Below are 15,764 nucleotides of genomic sequence, written 5' to 3'. Positions count from 1 at the left end.
GCATTCCCATCTTTTTCTCCATATGCATTCTGCTTCAATAAACCCGGAAATCCTTAGACCCTCTAAGTGAGTCCGTGTCTTATTCGAAGTAAGGCTACCCTGACATAAAGACAGGAATCGAAACAAAAATTTTCCACTAGCACCAGTCCAGATCCAATCTGTGAGGGAACCAAGCTAGTGATGGAAGAATTCATCCCACGACGAGGCGGCTACCCGGCGACCGGCAACAGAACACCCATCCCCACGAATGGCAGATGCCCGAGGCCCCGATGGCGTGAGGTCCAGGAGAGCTCGGGATCGAGTTTGGAGGGGGAAGAAATGGCAAACGCCACCCGTGAGTCCCAAGGCACGTGGGTCACCGTCGAAGAAATGGAGGGATCCTCACCTGGGTCACCCGGAGCCCCGGAGGAACCGCAAGACGTCCCATCATCCACGGCGTTGGGAACTGAAGGAGAGCGGCGGGGCAACCGTACCAAGAAGAGCTCGCGAACGGCGGCAAGGCTGAGCACAGTCGAGGACAAGCTGGAGGCGATGCAGCAGCTGCTCCTGAGGTTAGCAGAGGCGTACGAATCCCACAGCCGGGGTGCGGAGGGGCCAGGCACCAGAAGCCCGACACCCCTTACCCCCCCCTCGGAGACGCACCAGCCGGAGAGATGGAGGAGAGGTCCGGAAGACAACACAGCGCCAGGCAGAGTCCGCTTCCAAGAACCCGCCAGATGGGCTGCACCCCCCCTCCCAACCCGATGGCGAGACGGCTGGAACGAAGCAGGAGCCGGCAAGAGAGGGTACCAACGCCACCCAAAGCCCGATGGAGGGAATCCCCACGTCGAGACCAAGGAGCCCCGACTGCCCGAAGCACACCTAGACGCCCAGATGCGGCTTGGAGCCCACCGAGAGCAGCAATAAAGGACTTCGGAGTTAAGTTCGATGGGGACCCCACAAAACTCTTTTTCCTCACAAACGCGAGGAACTATATGGAGGAATGGGGTCCCTACTTCCGAACGGAAAAGGGCAAGGTGAATGCCATAGCAATCAAATTAAAAGGACACGCCGCTGACTGGTATGTCCAGTTATGCCAGGCAGGTGCCCCGGAACTCGAGGACTGCAATGAGTTCCTCTGGGCGGTGGAACTGCATTTCAGGGACCCCCTGGAAAGGGAGAGGGTGAAAAGAGCCCTGAAAACCCTCAAACAAGGACAACGCTCCGTGGCAGATTATGCCATGGAGTTCCAAGCCCTGGCCGGTAAGGTCGAAGTATGGTCACAGTCCACCCTCATTGAGCGTTTCAAGGAGGGTCTAAAGCTGAATGTACTCAGGTGGGCACTGTGCAGGAATAACCCCAACACTCTGGTGGAGTGGATCCTTCTGGCTGGAGAGGCTGAGGACACCCAGGACACTTTCCTCCAGGCAAAGAGGGAAGCGCAACACGCAGAGGTGGTGAGAGGACCCTGAACAGCAGTAGGACCAGCGAGGCCGAGACCCCAGCCCTGGAAAGAAGAGACCGATGGTTCGCCAAGGGGCAGTGCCTTTGGTGCGGGAAGGAGGACCACAAGGCGGTGGCTTGCCCGAAAGCAAAGGCAAAGGACAGCTCGTGGAAGGCGCCAACCAAGTCAACCCCAGCACCCAGGAAAATGCCAGCCGCGATGGGCGAAACCACAGCAAAGGACTTCCCTTACCCCATCGAAGAAGAAGACAGCGACCAAGACGAACCGGCGGGAAACGCCAGCCACCTGCCCTGAGGAGTGCCAGAGGACAGGTGGAAGAAAACAAGGGGTGCAACAACTCCGGGGTGAGTGAAAATTGTCCCACCCTATATGTGAAAGTCACCCTAACCCACGGTGAAGAATCGGCAGAAGTTTGGGCTCTAATTGACTCTGGCTGCTCAAAATGCCTTATGCACCCAGACCTGGCGGCTGCGTTAAACCTCCGCTGCTATCCACTTCAGCACCATATTGTTTTTACACAGTTGGATGGATCAGCAGCGGGAGGGGGCCCGGTCAACCAATACACCGAAAAGGTCGCGCTGCAGCTCAGCAGCCACAAAGAAAAACTGGCGTTCGTAGTGGCACCGGTGGGCCAACCACTAATCATCTTGGGGATCCCGTGGCTAGTGCAACACAACCCACAAATAAACTGGACAACCAGGGAAATTACGTTTTCGGATGGGCGCTATCAAGCACCCACAGGGGATCGGGTTCCCCGTGCTGCAATGGGGAGGGCGGCGACTACATTGATGCATCTGGAGGCAGCGACCCTGGAGGGCCTGCCAGCCAGATATGCAGTTTGCCAATGTGTTTGGCGAAAAGGAGGCTGACAAACTCCCACCCCATAGAAAAACAGACTGCACCATAGAACTGATCCCTAACGCACCCTTACCAAAGCCCAAAATCTATGCGATGACCCAGAAGGAGCTGGCAGCATTAAGGGAGTTCGTAGATAAAAATTTAGCGCGGGGTTTTATCGAGCCCGCAAACTCACCAGTCGGAGCCCCAGTCCTCTTCCGGGAAAAAAAGGACGGGTCACTGAGGCTCTGTACCGACTACTGTGGTTTGAATGCCACGTCCATCTCAAATAAATACCCCCTACCCACAATAAAGGACATACTTGCCCACCTGGCAAAGGGCAAGATATTCTCAAAGCTGGACCTGAGGGAAGCCTATTTCCGAATACGAATACGGGAGGGGGATGAGTGGAAGACGGCTTTCAATTGCCCGCTGGGGTCTTTTCAATATAAAGTTTTACCGTTTGGGTTGGCGGGGGCACTGGGAGTGTTCATGCAGTTAATTAATGAGGTCTTGCACGACCACTTATTTAAGGGGGTGCTTGTCTATCTCGATGATGTTTTAATATATTCAGAGACTGAAGAAGAGCGCGAACGCTTAGTGAAGCAAGTGCTCAAGAAACTCCGCAAGGCAGAGCTATTCGCCAAGTTCTCCAAGTGCGAGTTTCATAAAGAACAAGTTGACTACCTGGGCTATAGAATCTCGGCGAGGGGAATCGAGATGGACCCAAGTAAGGTCCAAGCCATACTGGCGTGGGAGCGCCCACGCACAAGGAGACAACTCCAAAGTTTCCTCGGTTTCATGAATTTCTACAGGGGTTTTATCCAGGGGCTAGCGGAAATTGTGCTGCCTCTAACTAACCTACTCCGGACAAAGGGCCTGGGAGACACACGAAAGTCACGGAACCCGGGAGCGCTCCTGAACTGGACTGCTGACTGTCAAAGGACTTTTGATCGCCTCAAAAGCCTCTTTACAGAAGAGCCAGTGCTGCAACACCCCGACCCCACCAGACCTTTCGTCGTCGCATCCGACTTCTCCATCGGGGCACTCCTGCTTCAGTGGGATTTTGTCAATCAGCTGAAGCCCTGCACGTACCTTTCCCGCAAGTTCTCCGAAACGGAACGGAGATGGCACGTGTGGGAAAAGGAGGCGTTCGCAGTCAAGGCAGCCCTAGAGACATGGAGGCACCTCCTGGAAGGGGCCACCTGCCCCTTCGAGGTCTGGACAGACCACAAAAACCTAGAGGCTCTCAGCACCCCAAAACACCTCAGCCCTAAGCAAGTACGCTGGGCGCAGTTCTTCAGCCGATTTGACTTTAAATTAAAGTTCATACCGGGGAGGAAGAACTTCCTAGCAGATGCTCTTTCCAGACGGCCTCAGGATGCCAGCCAGGCAGCGGACATTGTGGGTACTGTGTGGACTGACACACAGCTGGGCTGCCCTGCCGTTACGCGCAGCCAAACAAGAACCCAATGCACCCCAGCACAAATGCCCATGGACGGAGGGAGACGCAGGTCAATTTCACTGAACTTGCAACAACAATTCGTTCAAGCCCTCAAAACAGATACATGGTTGCAAACTAACCAACACAATGTATCTTTCACGAATGGGCTAGCCTGGAGACAGAAGAACCTGTACGTGCCAGAGCTATTGTGAGAGAAAGTTTTAAACCGCTCCCATGATGACAAGACGGCCGGACACTTTGGGTTCGTCAAAACACTACATTTAATCAGGCGACAATTCTGGTGGCCTACTCTCAGGAAGGACATTAAAGAATATGTCGCTGCTTGCCCCACATGTGCCATGTCAAAACGAAAGGTGGGGAAGCCCCAAGGTCTGCTGCAGCAAGTAGCAAGCCCCTCCCGCCCCTGGGAGGAAACTTCAATGGACTTTATTGTAGATCTACCACCCAGCCAAAGAAAAACGGTCATCTGGGTGGTAAAAGACTATTTTTCCAAGCAGGCACATTTCATACCCTGCGCGTCCATCCCCTCCGCACAACAGCTGGCACGCCTCTTCCTAAATCACATCTATAAACTCCACGGCGCCCCCTCCCATTTGGTGACTGATAGGGGCACACAATTTACCTCCAGGTTCTGGAAGGAATTCTTAAAACTAATTGGTACCAAGCAGGCAATGTCCACAGCGTGGCACCCCCACACAGATGGCTCTACAGAGATTCTTAACTCCACCCTGGAGCAATTCCTACGATCATTTATAAATTATCAACAGGACAATTGGGTGGACCTGCTATCTTTTGCAGAGGTAGCCTACAACAATGCAGTGCACCAGAGCACAGGTCACACCCCATTCAAAGTGGTTTACGGCAGAGACTTTGTCCCAATCCTGGAACTGCCCCAACCAGACACCCCGCCCTGTTCCCCAGATGACTGGGCGGCACAACTGGCCACGGTTTGGCCTGTCATCCAGCTGGCTCTCGCAGACGCGCAAGCTACATACAAAAAGTTCGCAGACAACCACAGGGCGGCGCAACCAAACTACAAAGTGGGAGATAGGGTCTACCTCTCCACTAAGTTCATCAAGTCCCCACAGCCCTCAAAGAAACTGGCACCCAATTTCATTGGACCGTTCCCAATCATAGAAATCATCAACCCAGTGACTTTCAAGTTGGAGCTACCCCACAACTTGAGGCGCCTACACCCAGTGTTCCACTGTGTCCTACTGAAACCTGCCACCCCTTCAAAATGGCACAACGAAAAACCCCCCGCCCCCACCCATCATGATAGATGGGCAACAACATTTTGAAATTAAGGAGGTACTGGACTCCAGGAGGCTAAGGGGCACCTTACAGTACCTCATCAAATGGAGACATTTTCCCCACCCGGAGTGGGTCCAAGCACAAAATGTTTCAGCAAAACGGCTTGTCAGAAGCTTCCACGAAGCATACCCGGACAAACCGGCACCTTAGAATTTTCTTGGGGGGGCAGCATGTCATGTTCCCCATTGCAAGGCATAAGTGCATCACAACGAGGAACATGCCCATCAGGAAAGAGGAAGGGATAACCATTGTCCTTTAAACACACACATCATCCCTTAAGCACCCAAACTCCTAAAACAATCACCAGGACAATAGAAGCAGACCTCGGCCCGGACCTAGAAACCATTAACAGATGGGGGGAACTCCCACACATTACCCCGGGGGATGCACCTGCACCGGACGAAGGCAAAAGGACAAAGGAAACCATCGGAGATCACCCGAATCGCCCATCGTCAGACCCATACCAATTCAGATCACCCATCCGGACCCGGCTTGGGGGACAATGGGGGGTGGAGGAGGACAAGGTCCGCCACCAGGGTATAAACGGGGTAACCTGCTACCACGCCCGCATTCCCGTCTTTTTCTCCGTATGCATTCTGCTTCAATAAACCCGGAAATCCTTAGACCCTCTAAGTGAGTCCGTGTCTTATTCGAAGTAAGGCTACCCTGACACTTTGGTTCATATTTATTACCTTAACCTTAGAGAGCCAGTTTCTGTAGTGGTGAAGGCATCAGGCTAGAAACTGGGAGACCGAGAGTTCTAGTCCTGCCTTAGGCACAAAGCCAGCTGGGTGACCTTGGGCCAGTCACTCTCTCTCAGCCCGAGGAAGCAGGCAATGGCAAACCACTTCTGAAAAACCTTGCCAAGAAAACTGCAGGAACTTGTCCAGGCAGTCTCCGAGAATCGGACATGATTGAACGGATTAAAAAATACCTTAACCTTAACTTAAAATACATGTAAAAGCCACATGACAAAATGTTCATCAATACTGGTGAAATAATTGTCAGAGTTTTCTCCCATGACGAATTTAATAAAAGTTTTTCAACCCCAACAATTTAGCTAAAAAGTTTTCATATGTATCTCAATAACAAATAAGAACTTCCTAATCTGCGTGCGAATTTCAGGTTAGCACCAACTAGAAATCAATCTGCTGCTCCAGCTTTGCACATGACTTGCTTGGCCTTAGATAAAATTCCAACCTTGTCAAACAGCCATGTGTGATGTAAGATGGCAGCGTGCACATTCTTATCAATTGGGCTGTTTTGTGTAGCACGTCACGAACATCTTCGAGAACAAATGGCCAAACTGTACAGGTTATAGAGTTCACAGTTTGGCATGGCATAGGGGAAAAATCCAGATATCCAGCCACCCAACTTTGGCCGGTATTATTCCAACCAGAATGCTGTAACAACTGATGGAAAGGGCAGGGAACTCCAGACCACCACAGGGGAAACCAGTATCTAGGACTAACCACTAGATGTGCCTTTCCAAGGGCCCAGGAATCTACCTTGAAGAAAAGATTGTTCCTTTTAGTAAAGGATAAATAGTTGATGAAATGCTTTTTAAAATTATTCTTATTATTTATTGCATATCCATAAACATACACTATTAGTAGTGTGTACCTTGTTCCAACCAAGCATCCCAAACAGAGTTGTCTTTATTTTTCAAGATGAGATTTATTCTCCCGCAATTTCTTAAGTAAATTTCCATAAAAGATTGCAGCTGTCCTGGGCTCTTATAGGAAAACTCCAGTTCCTGGTAAAAAGGTGAGTAGATACAAGACTGTGTTAGAAGAAGGATGCCTCCAGCCATTGGACCAGAACTGAAAAGCGTTATGAACTTTAGGGGATATATCCTTGATTCAGTGAAGAGATTTACAGGTAGTCCTCTCTTAATGACAGTCTGAAGTTACAACGGCCTTGGAGAAAGTGCTTTACGACCTGTACTTGCACTTAAGACCGTTGCAAACCATCACACCACCCCCGTGGTCACATGATTGCAGTTCGGGCCCTTGGCAGCTGGCTTGCATTTACGACCAGTTGCAGTGTCCTGTGGTAATGTGATTGCAATTTGCAACTTTTGCCAGTTTCCAGCAAAAAGCGTCCAATTGTGTCATTGGGAAAGCTGGATTTGCTTAACAACTGCAGTGATTTGCTTAGAGACCCATGAATTGCTTAACAACTGTCATAAAAATGGTCGTAAAATTGGGTCCGGTCACGTGGTTACTCAACGACTGCAGTGCTTAACAACCAATTTTCCATTCCCTACTGTGGTTGTTAAGTGAGGACTACCTGTATAAAGGGCAGTATATTTGTCTGTGCTTTGGAAAACAATGGACCAAATTACACATCCAGAAAGATCTGATTCTGCAACATGCACAATGGAATGAATACACACACTACACTTTTAGTTACACTGTTTCCTTCTCAGTCTGGACTCGCCCTTATTCTTCTCCACCTTGCTAGAAATTTCCCACTGAGATATATAAGCACCTTCCAGAATCATCCAACCATTCTTGTGCCAAAACAACAGCAATGAGGACAGGTTACGTATCACATCAGTGAGAGCTGGATGGCACTGTGGAGACCCTGTAAATCACCAAGGAAGGAATGTCCATTGTCTAGCCTACGTTATAAAAATTGCGTGAGAGCCATCCGTACAGTACCCCTTTCAGGACAGACAGTCAATATTGGGTAAGGTTTGGGTTATCAGTGTCAAGATGCTCTTGACGGGCTCTTCCCCGTGGCCAGGCGAATATGCATTCCTCCAATCCCTAAACTGGGAGAAATATATACCAGCGTCATTTGTGCTCCTGGCAGCTGAGCTCTAACCTGTCTCAGGAGATGTCAGGTGGCCCTCTCCTGACAGCATTATTGTGGGACAATTTAAAAGCAGGCAATGGTGGATTTCTGGCTTCATCTTCCCATCCACCAGCACCACCAGCTGGCAGGAAAAAATGCCCCCAGCTGCTCTTCCTAAATGAGTGGGCAAGCATGAGTGAGTGCCTGGGACAGAGGCCTTAGTCACCTGCAAGTTGCCAAATGACAGGTTGGTGGAGCAGAGATGCTCCCTCACTTAGACGGGACGGGCGGCCATACACACCACGTCAATCCTGCAGCAGTTTTTCCCATTTGCTGCAGTACCCTTTGGGATCTGTCTCATTTCCAGTTATACTGACATCCCCCCTTTCCTCTAAAAGCAGCATACATGGAGGTCTTCCCTCATTTTATTCTCACACTAGTACCCTGTAAGTTGGGATAAGGTGAGATAGTAAAAAGCTACCATGATCAGATGGGAATTAAAACCTAGATTTCCTCAATCCCAGTCCAAGATCTGGATAACGGTTACCACGCCTTGGCTCTCAATAACTGAACTCTTACACAATGCGTCAATATAAAATCAGATCCATGAACACCACAAAGCAAGGCATGTCGTCTTGACGTCGCTATGTTAAACTGTCACACTGAAAAAACAAAACAAATGCTGCAGTTCTTACAACAGCCATAAAGCCTGCCCGCTTCCCCTTTCTTTAAACTGAGAGCAGCTTCCGGATACAAGCACTAAGGAGGGGCGCAGCTTCCTTAGCTTCTGCAATGGCTTCATGGCAATATGATGCCTCACTGATCATTACTGTAGGTGTTTTCTGCACCAGAACTCACTGTATGAAACTGCAGGCATGTACCCCCTGATATTACTTGATCCATGCATGGAATGGTTCGCCCGTGTTTAAAAGAGGGAGAAAAAGTTGTGCTGTCTAATAATGGGCTATCCAATCAGTCTACTCATCATCTCTGCGCCACTTCTCTGTAAGATCAGGAAGATTAGGAGTGAAGTGAGTATAAAGAACAGTTTTTACAAAACTGAAATTACTCATCGTCTGACCTTTGGATTCACTGTGAGTTCTGCTGAGTTGGGTACATAATAGCAAGAGCCAAAATATAGTGGTTTATATGTTTGTGGGTGTTTCCGCACGAGTATTGAATTGTATTTCTCTTCCTCCTCTCTGACGGCCTATGTAAAGGAAAAAAATATATAGTTTAGGATCTGTAGTTTTTCTCTCTCTCCAGAGACCAAGAGTGGCTGAGGTAAAACACTCTTCAGGTCCCTGAACTGGCAGAAAACAGTGCAGGTATAAAACACGCTGCCCCCACTGCTAATCCCAGCCTTGCTGGAGTCGCATTTGCTGAGCGGTGATGTGAGGATGCCAGCCGTTATATGGAAGATGATTTTCTTCTTTTTTGGCTTGGGTGCCACACCTTTCCAGCACATCACCAGCCACCAAGGAAAACATTCACCCACCAGGGCATAGCCGCAGGAATGGGATGGCTCTGACTTCAGGATTCTGCCTGGTCTTCTGGCAAGCTGGTTTGTGTGCTCTTCCTCCCATGTCCCATTTGAGCATCTCTCAAGTTAAAATTATGAGAAATAAGAAGCCCATGGGAAGACCCCAAAGTAGGAATAACCCCTCAGAAGAAGAAAACCGAGTCTGCCATGATTGTGCAACTGGCTGGGTTCTGCAGGGTGGAGTGTTGGAAGTCTTAGCAAATCCAGCATGCCTCATTAGCATGTGCATTAGCATGTAAATTGAGTTCATCCCAAGATACAACTCTGAAGAAGCTGTTTGTTGCCTTTCCCACTTCCTCTCTCTCTCTTCCTCCTTCTCCCACCCAGGGAGAAGCAAGCATGCTGCTCTGCTCTCCGTTCATCAGGGCCATGTGCTCGGGCCTTGGTGAAGGATTCTGCCCCTTTCTTTCATGCAGCCCTTGGCAGCAAATAGGGCTGAGGGTTTAGGACAAACTAAGTATGTAGAAAGAAAAGAAGAACAAAGGAACTTCATCTTTTCCACCAAGATGGATGTAACAGAAGAAACAATAAAGTCAGTAAGATATTCTTTTACTTATCTTAACCTAATCTGTCTAAGCGTGTGATTCTTTATGCTTGGGAGGGCTAAAAATGTGTAAGATCAATAACCTGTGTTTCTCTGGCATGCTCATTAAAGCTATTTTAAGATAATATTCTTTTTCTGTGCTGGCTTCTCAGCTGTGTTATAAGCTCTGCTCCATTTCAGTGCTTCTAGCAGACCACTGTGATGGTTTTACATACAAAGGTAGTACATGACTTACTTATTGTTTTATTGAGTACTTTGTTGTAAACCGCCCAGAGTCCCTCCGGTGGGAGGAGATGGGCGGTGACAAATTTGATAAATGAATGAATGAATGAATGAATGAATGAATGAATGAATGAATGAATGAGGCTTCATGTAGGGCTTTATCAGAAGGGTTACTCTGCTGGTAATACCTTGTGGATCTTTTTCAGAAGAGCCAAAAAGATTACAGTATATTGCTATAGCAAGAATTAACTCCTTCCCCAAAGTAACTTGGTTTTATGTCCCTCTTGACAGCCTGTTCGTTTCTCTTTTCTGTCTGAATGCTGTTACCAAGGAGAATGTTTATTGCAAATTGTATTTTTATTTTGCATTTTTCTGCATTTATATCCCATTTTTCTCTGGGAGCTTAAGATATTATAGCAGGGATATCTCCTCTTTTTTTCTTCACAACCATCCTTTGAGGTAGGTTGATTGTTTTCTGTGCTTAGCCAGGTGCCACATGAATTGACAAGGACTAATGGTGGCAGGGATAAATAGTGACATCAAGCAACATCCCTGCAAATATGCAGCTATTGCAACAACTGTATTTACTTTATTCCCCTGGATCCCAAACCTGGCATTAGAGGCTGTAATGCCTAGTCACACCTTTCTTGCTACCCACCATTTTCCTGTAGCACTTAATTTTTTAATTCCTTCAGTTAGAAAATGAGACACGCACGTATTGCAAAGGAGCAGCCTTCAGCATAATCTGGACTTTCAATAACACCTCTGAACCCCACATAGATCCCTGAAGTGTCATTAGAAAATAAGGGTGGCTGGCTGCAATCCAGAGTTTTGGCTGAAAAAACTGGTGAGGGAGACCGACAGCCAGTTTGCCTTCTTGTAAATGGATGTGATTAATGATGCCGCTCACTACCACGGCAGATGTGTAATAGCACTATAACTTTCTCATAAAATTTCAAATGGCCCACCAACTCAGAAAGATGGGGACTCTGCTTTAACACCTTTAGTAACTAAATTTTTAAAACGAATGTAATGTGTGAACATAACGTACTTACGTTAGGAAACTCTGTACAAGATGGGTCCATTTAAAAGAGAACCAAGCACAATACACACACACAAACATACATAAACACACACACATACTCTCATAAAACTTTCACATATATTATAACAAAGTTTGTAAACCAGCCCTAAGTCACTTCTGGGTTGCTATCCTGAATCATAATTCATTCCAGTTCCCCAAACTGATTTTCAGAAGAGTTCTAAGACTGATGAACAATGTGTTTGGGGGACCATGACCTTTTTTGAATGCCCCAATTATTACCCACCCACAGCAATTTTAGGAGTCAGGAGGAAATTCCCCTTATATGAACCCTCTAAAGGGGTCTATATGCAAATGCTGGCATATAGTAAAACAGTCAGGCCCTCGTCCCTATTCCTATCGTCTTCCCACTGTTTCTTGGCAATGGATGACCCTTCCTAGCCTTTCCTCATCAACCCTTGCAACTTCTCACTTACCTCTATCAAAGACCCATCATTGGGAATGAGGTAGAGATGGAGAGTTGTGGTCTTCTTGCGTATCTTGTAAAGCTGCACCACAGAATGGATGGCGAAAAACTTATCGTAGATAGAATTAATCAGCACAGTCGCCAAAGAGAAAGTAGGATTCTTCCACACCACATGAAACGGGCTGATTTGAGATGGCTTCTCCAGCATTATTCCCGCATCAACAATATGGGCTATTTCCATCTGAGGGGTATCAATATTGCCACCTAAAATTTTATACAACAATCACTCACTACTACTTATAAAAACAAGTCATTATCAGAGGTATACACCCACAAAGCAACATTAGATTTTATTTATTTATTTATTTTGATCCTGCCTTTATTATTTTTATAAATAACTCAAGCCGGCGAACATACCTAATACTCCTTCCTCTTCCTATTTTCCCCACAACAACCCTGAGGTGAGTTGGGCTGAGAGAGTGTGACTGGCCCAAGGTCACCCAGCCGGCTTTCATGCCTAAGGTGGGACTAACCTTAGTCTCCTGGTTTCTAGCCCAGTGCCTTAACCACTAGACCAAACTGGCTGAAATGCAAAACAACTAAGTTCATATTTTTTAATAGGAACTAAATTAATTTCTTCCCCTCCCCTTTCTAGTAACAAGGAGAGGAATGGGATCTGCCTTTCCTTTCCCATTACGGGGCAGAGGACATGAGACAGTATGAACAGGGACGAAAGGCAATTCTTTATTACATGGTAGATTTATGTTAACTATTATTCTCCTTCCCCCATGGGAAGAGTGTCTCAGACCAAACTGGCTCTCCAATCCAGAATAGATTGGGTCTCTTCTGATATCTAGGAAAGAAACGGCGAAGAAGGGAGATTCAGATGAACTAGGTTCAGACTGTTTTCTTCTACAGTACAAGCAAGGTCATGCTGTGACAGGTTAAATGAGAACTGGAGCGAACCAAAGATGCAAATTCCTCACTTTCTTTCTTAATTAACTAGATCAGTCCTTACACTGTTTTCTGATTTCCCAGCTTAGTTTATTATTTTTAGCCCCAGAATACAGATTCAATAATGGCTTGTATTCTCTATTTCTCCACCTGGTGCCTTCCAGGCAGCCTGGAATCTTGGAGGTTGTCATTCCAGCACACCTGCAGAGTGTTAAGTTAGGGAACTGTTCTGTAATGATGCATAAAAGGGTATTTGGTGATAGCAAGTCAGCGAGCAAAGGAAATCCCAGCACAGATGGATCTGCCTTAGAACCCCAGAGAAGAATGGGATGCTGATAGCTTTCTGGCTGCCTCTGGCTACTCTGTTCAGATCCCACAGGAGGATAAATCAGGTGCAAGGGAATGAAGAGCAGAGGAAATGGTGGTTCAAGCTGCTATTACGCTCAGCCCTTGTCATTATCCCTCCTGAATTGCTCAGGATGGTTTCTAAGCCCCATTGAGGTAGTTTACGAAGTAAGACATTCAGGCATAGCCAAGTTTCATTCTCCTTCAAATCATTCTCTAGACATAAGGGATGGATGAAGAAGCGACTGAAGAAAGTAGCAAAGAAAGAAAGAAAGGATAAAGGAAATGAATGGCTGGGGTTTTTTAGAAGAAAAGGCTACAAAGAAGCACTACTGGAATGAAGCAAAAGCTGGATAGAAAACCATCAGAGAAGAGAAATGCAAATGACCATGAACTACAGAGCCAAGGGACAAATCCATTTAGAAAGAAAGTATTGAAGGAGGGTGTCAACTTCTCCACCGGTTCAAAGTGGCCTTACCTTGGAGGCATATAAAATGAGGGAGGTGAACAGCTGCAACTTCTGCTGGATCAGCACGGATGTCAAACACTGGACCGGCCACTACCCAGCGATGATTCACAGATTCAGAGAGCTGTTGGTCCCAGGAGCTGTATGTGTATTCAATGGTCACCGCTGCTCTCACCTCAAATTTGAGATCAGTGACAGAGCACAGAAAGGTGCCTGCCTCAGGGATGTGGATTCTTTACGTTACAAAAAGGAAGGAGGGAAAACGCAGTCAGTTTCTAGGTTAAATATGTATTCACAGTCAGAATTGATAGTGTGTGTGTTTGTGCATGCTTCCTTTAAAGATGCTTCCTCAAAACTGCAGCGATGTGCAGGTGGACAAAGTCTGGAGCTCAACATCCAGGCAGTGGAAGACTGCAGAGTTCCTTTAATGCATTGACAGGAAACTCAAAATCTAAGAGAAATTAATAGAGAATTTCAGGCAGAAACTTTCAGTAGCCCCCAAATGTGCACTTGGAGCCCTATTTCCTGCTATTTTCCTGCGCCTTGTGGCAGTAATGGAAAAACTATAACCAAAGTATGTTTCTGGTGGGGTCTTAGCAAAAAGATGATTGACCTTTTAGGCTGGAAGTAAGGGGAGCCTACTGTGCAGGATCTGCGTACATCCCGTTTAGAGCTACTAAAGCGGGGGTCCTTTTTCATTAATCTACCTGCATTTTAAAAAATAATGGGAAAAGTAAGGAAGCGAAATAAACATTACTTGCATACGCTAGAGATCTCATACAGATTCCATTATGGTTTCCAGTTTCCTAGATCAGAACATGAAGATTTTGCCAAACCCCTACTTCCTGTGCTATAATATTTTATTCCAGAGGAACCCAAAACCTGCAGAGCAACGCTTTATAAGAAAAGGGAGGTTTAAATCCATACGGTCGAAGAAAATGGTGTGTTCTGACTTATGTGCGTAGAACACTGCTACTAAGGCAAAGGTATACAAGTCTTTTGGGGGCTGAAAAACACTTGAGGGGCATATCAGAAGCTCTAGTCTAAGAGATGGGTAGGACTGAGAGAAGTGACAGAGCCAGGGCAAAGGCTAAATCTAGTTTATTTTTTAAACAAAAATGATTGAATAGAAGAACTATGATAACTGTTCATTTCTTAATTCCCCTCTTTTGTTGTTTATTCGTTTAGTCGCTTCTGACTCTTCGTGACTTCATGGACCAGCCCACGCCAGAGCTTCCTGTCGGTCGTCAACACCCCCAGCTCCCTCAGGGACGAGTCCGTCACCTCTAGAATATCATCCATCCACCTTGCCCTTGGTCGGCCCCTCTTCCTTTTGCCCTCCACTCTCCCGAGCATCAGCATCTTCTCCAGGGTGTCCTGTCTTCTCATTATGTGGCCAAAGTATTTCAGTTTTGCCTTTAATATCATTCCCTCAAGTGAGCAGTCTGGCTTTATTTCCTGGAGGATGGACTGGTTTGATCTTCGTGCAGTCCAAGGCACTCTCAGAATTTTCCTCCAACACCACAGTTCAAAAGCATCGATCTTCCTTCGCTCAGCCTTCCTTATGGTCCAGCTCTCGCAGCCATATGTTACTACGGGGAACACCATTGCTTTAACTATGCGGGCCTTTGTTGTCAGCGTGATGTCTCTGCTCTTAACTATTTTATCGAGATTTGTCATTGCTCTTCTTCCAAGGATTAAGCGTCTTCTGATTTCCTGACTGCAGTCAGCATCTGCAGTAATCTTTGCACCTAGGAATACAAAGTCTTTCACTGCTTCTACATTTTCTCCCTCTATTTGCCAGTTATCAATCAAGCTGGTTGCCATAATCTTGGTTTTTTTGAGGTTTAGCTGCAAACCAGCTTTTGCACTTTCTTCTTTCACCTTCATCATAAGGCTCCTCAGTTGTCACAGTCCATCAGCAACTGTTGTGAGGGCTGCACCCAAGGCTGGGATGGGGGCAGAGGGCACCACACATGATTTGAGGGCTATTGTTTATATTCCTCAGTGATAAGGCAGACAGGATGTAACTCATAGGTTTTTATTGGATATAACTAATTATGACATGATCATAATTATAATCATATGTAATTGTTACAGGCTAATGTTCCACTGCATTCCTTAGTTCATTCATTAAACCTAAACTAAGAGAATTTGGGATAAATAAAAGAAAATACTTTAAACAACACATTGTTAAATTGTCAAATTTGCTGCCATCAAATGGGCTGATATCTGCCAGTTGGGAATGGACAAATTCATGGAGAATCAGGCTATCAGTAGCTAATGGTGTTAATGGCTGTCGCTACCTTCAGAATCACAG

At 46.8% G+C, this 15,764-nt stretch overlaps 1 protein-coding gene across 1 annotated transcript; it reads right to left on the bottom strand.

Annotated features, from left to right (window-relative positions):
• Positions 1-209: 209 nt before the first annotated feature.
• Positions 210-14,106, bottom strand: LOC134496785 (caspase recruitment domain-containing protein 8-like). Its single transcript, XM_063302497.1, has 6 exons — positions 14,087-14,106; positions 13,457-13,677; positions 11,690-11,943; positions 8,944-9,072; positions 6,684-6,816; positions 210-445 (listed from the first exon to the last, which is right to left on the bottom strand). Exons 1-6 carry the CDS (start codon positions 14,104-14,106, stop codon positions 210-212), a joined length of 993 nt encoding a protein of 330 aa, XP_063158567.1.
• Between the last annotated feature and the right edge of the window lie 1,658 nt (positions 14,107-15,764).

The sequence above is a fragment of the Candoia aspera genome, chromosome 4 (assembly GCF_035149785.1).
Source record: "Candoia aspera isolate rCanAsp1 chromosome 4, rCanAsp1.hap2, whole genome shotgun sequence".
NCBI classification, from domain to species: Eukaryota; Metazoa; Chordata; class Lepidosauria; order Squamata; family Boidae; genus Candoia; species Candoia aspera.
This window is presented reverse-complemented; position numbering and strand designations above follow the sequence as displayed.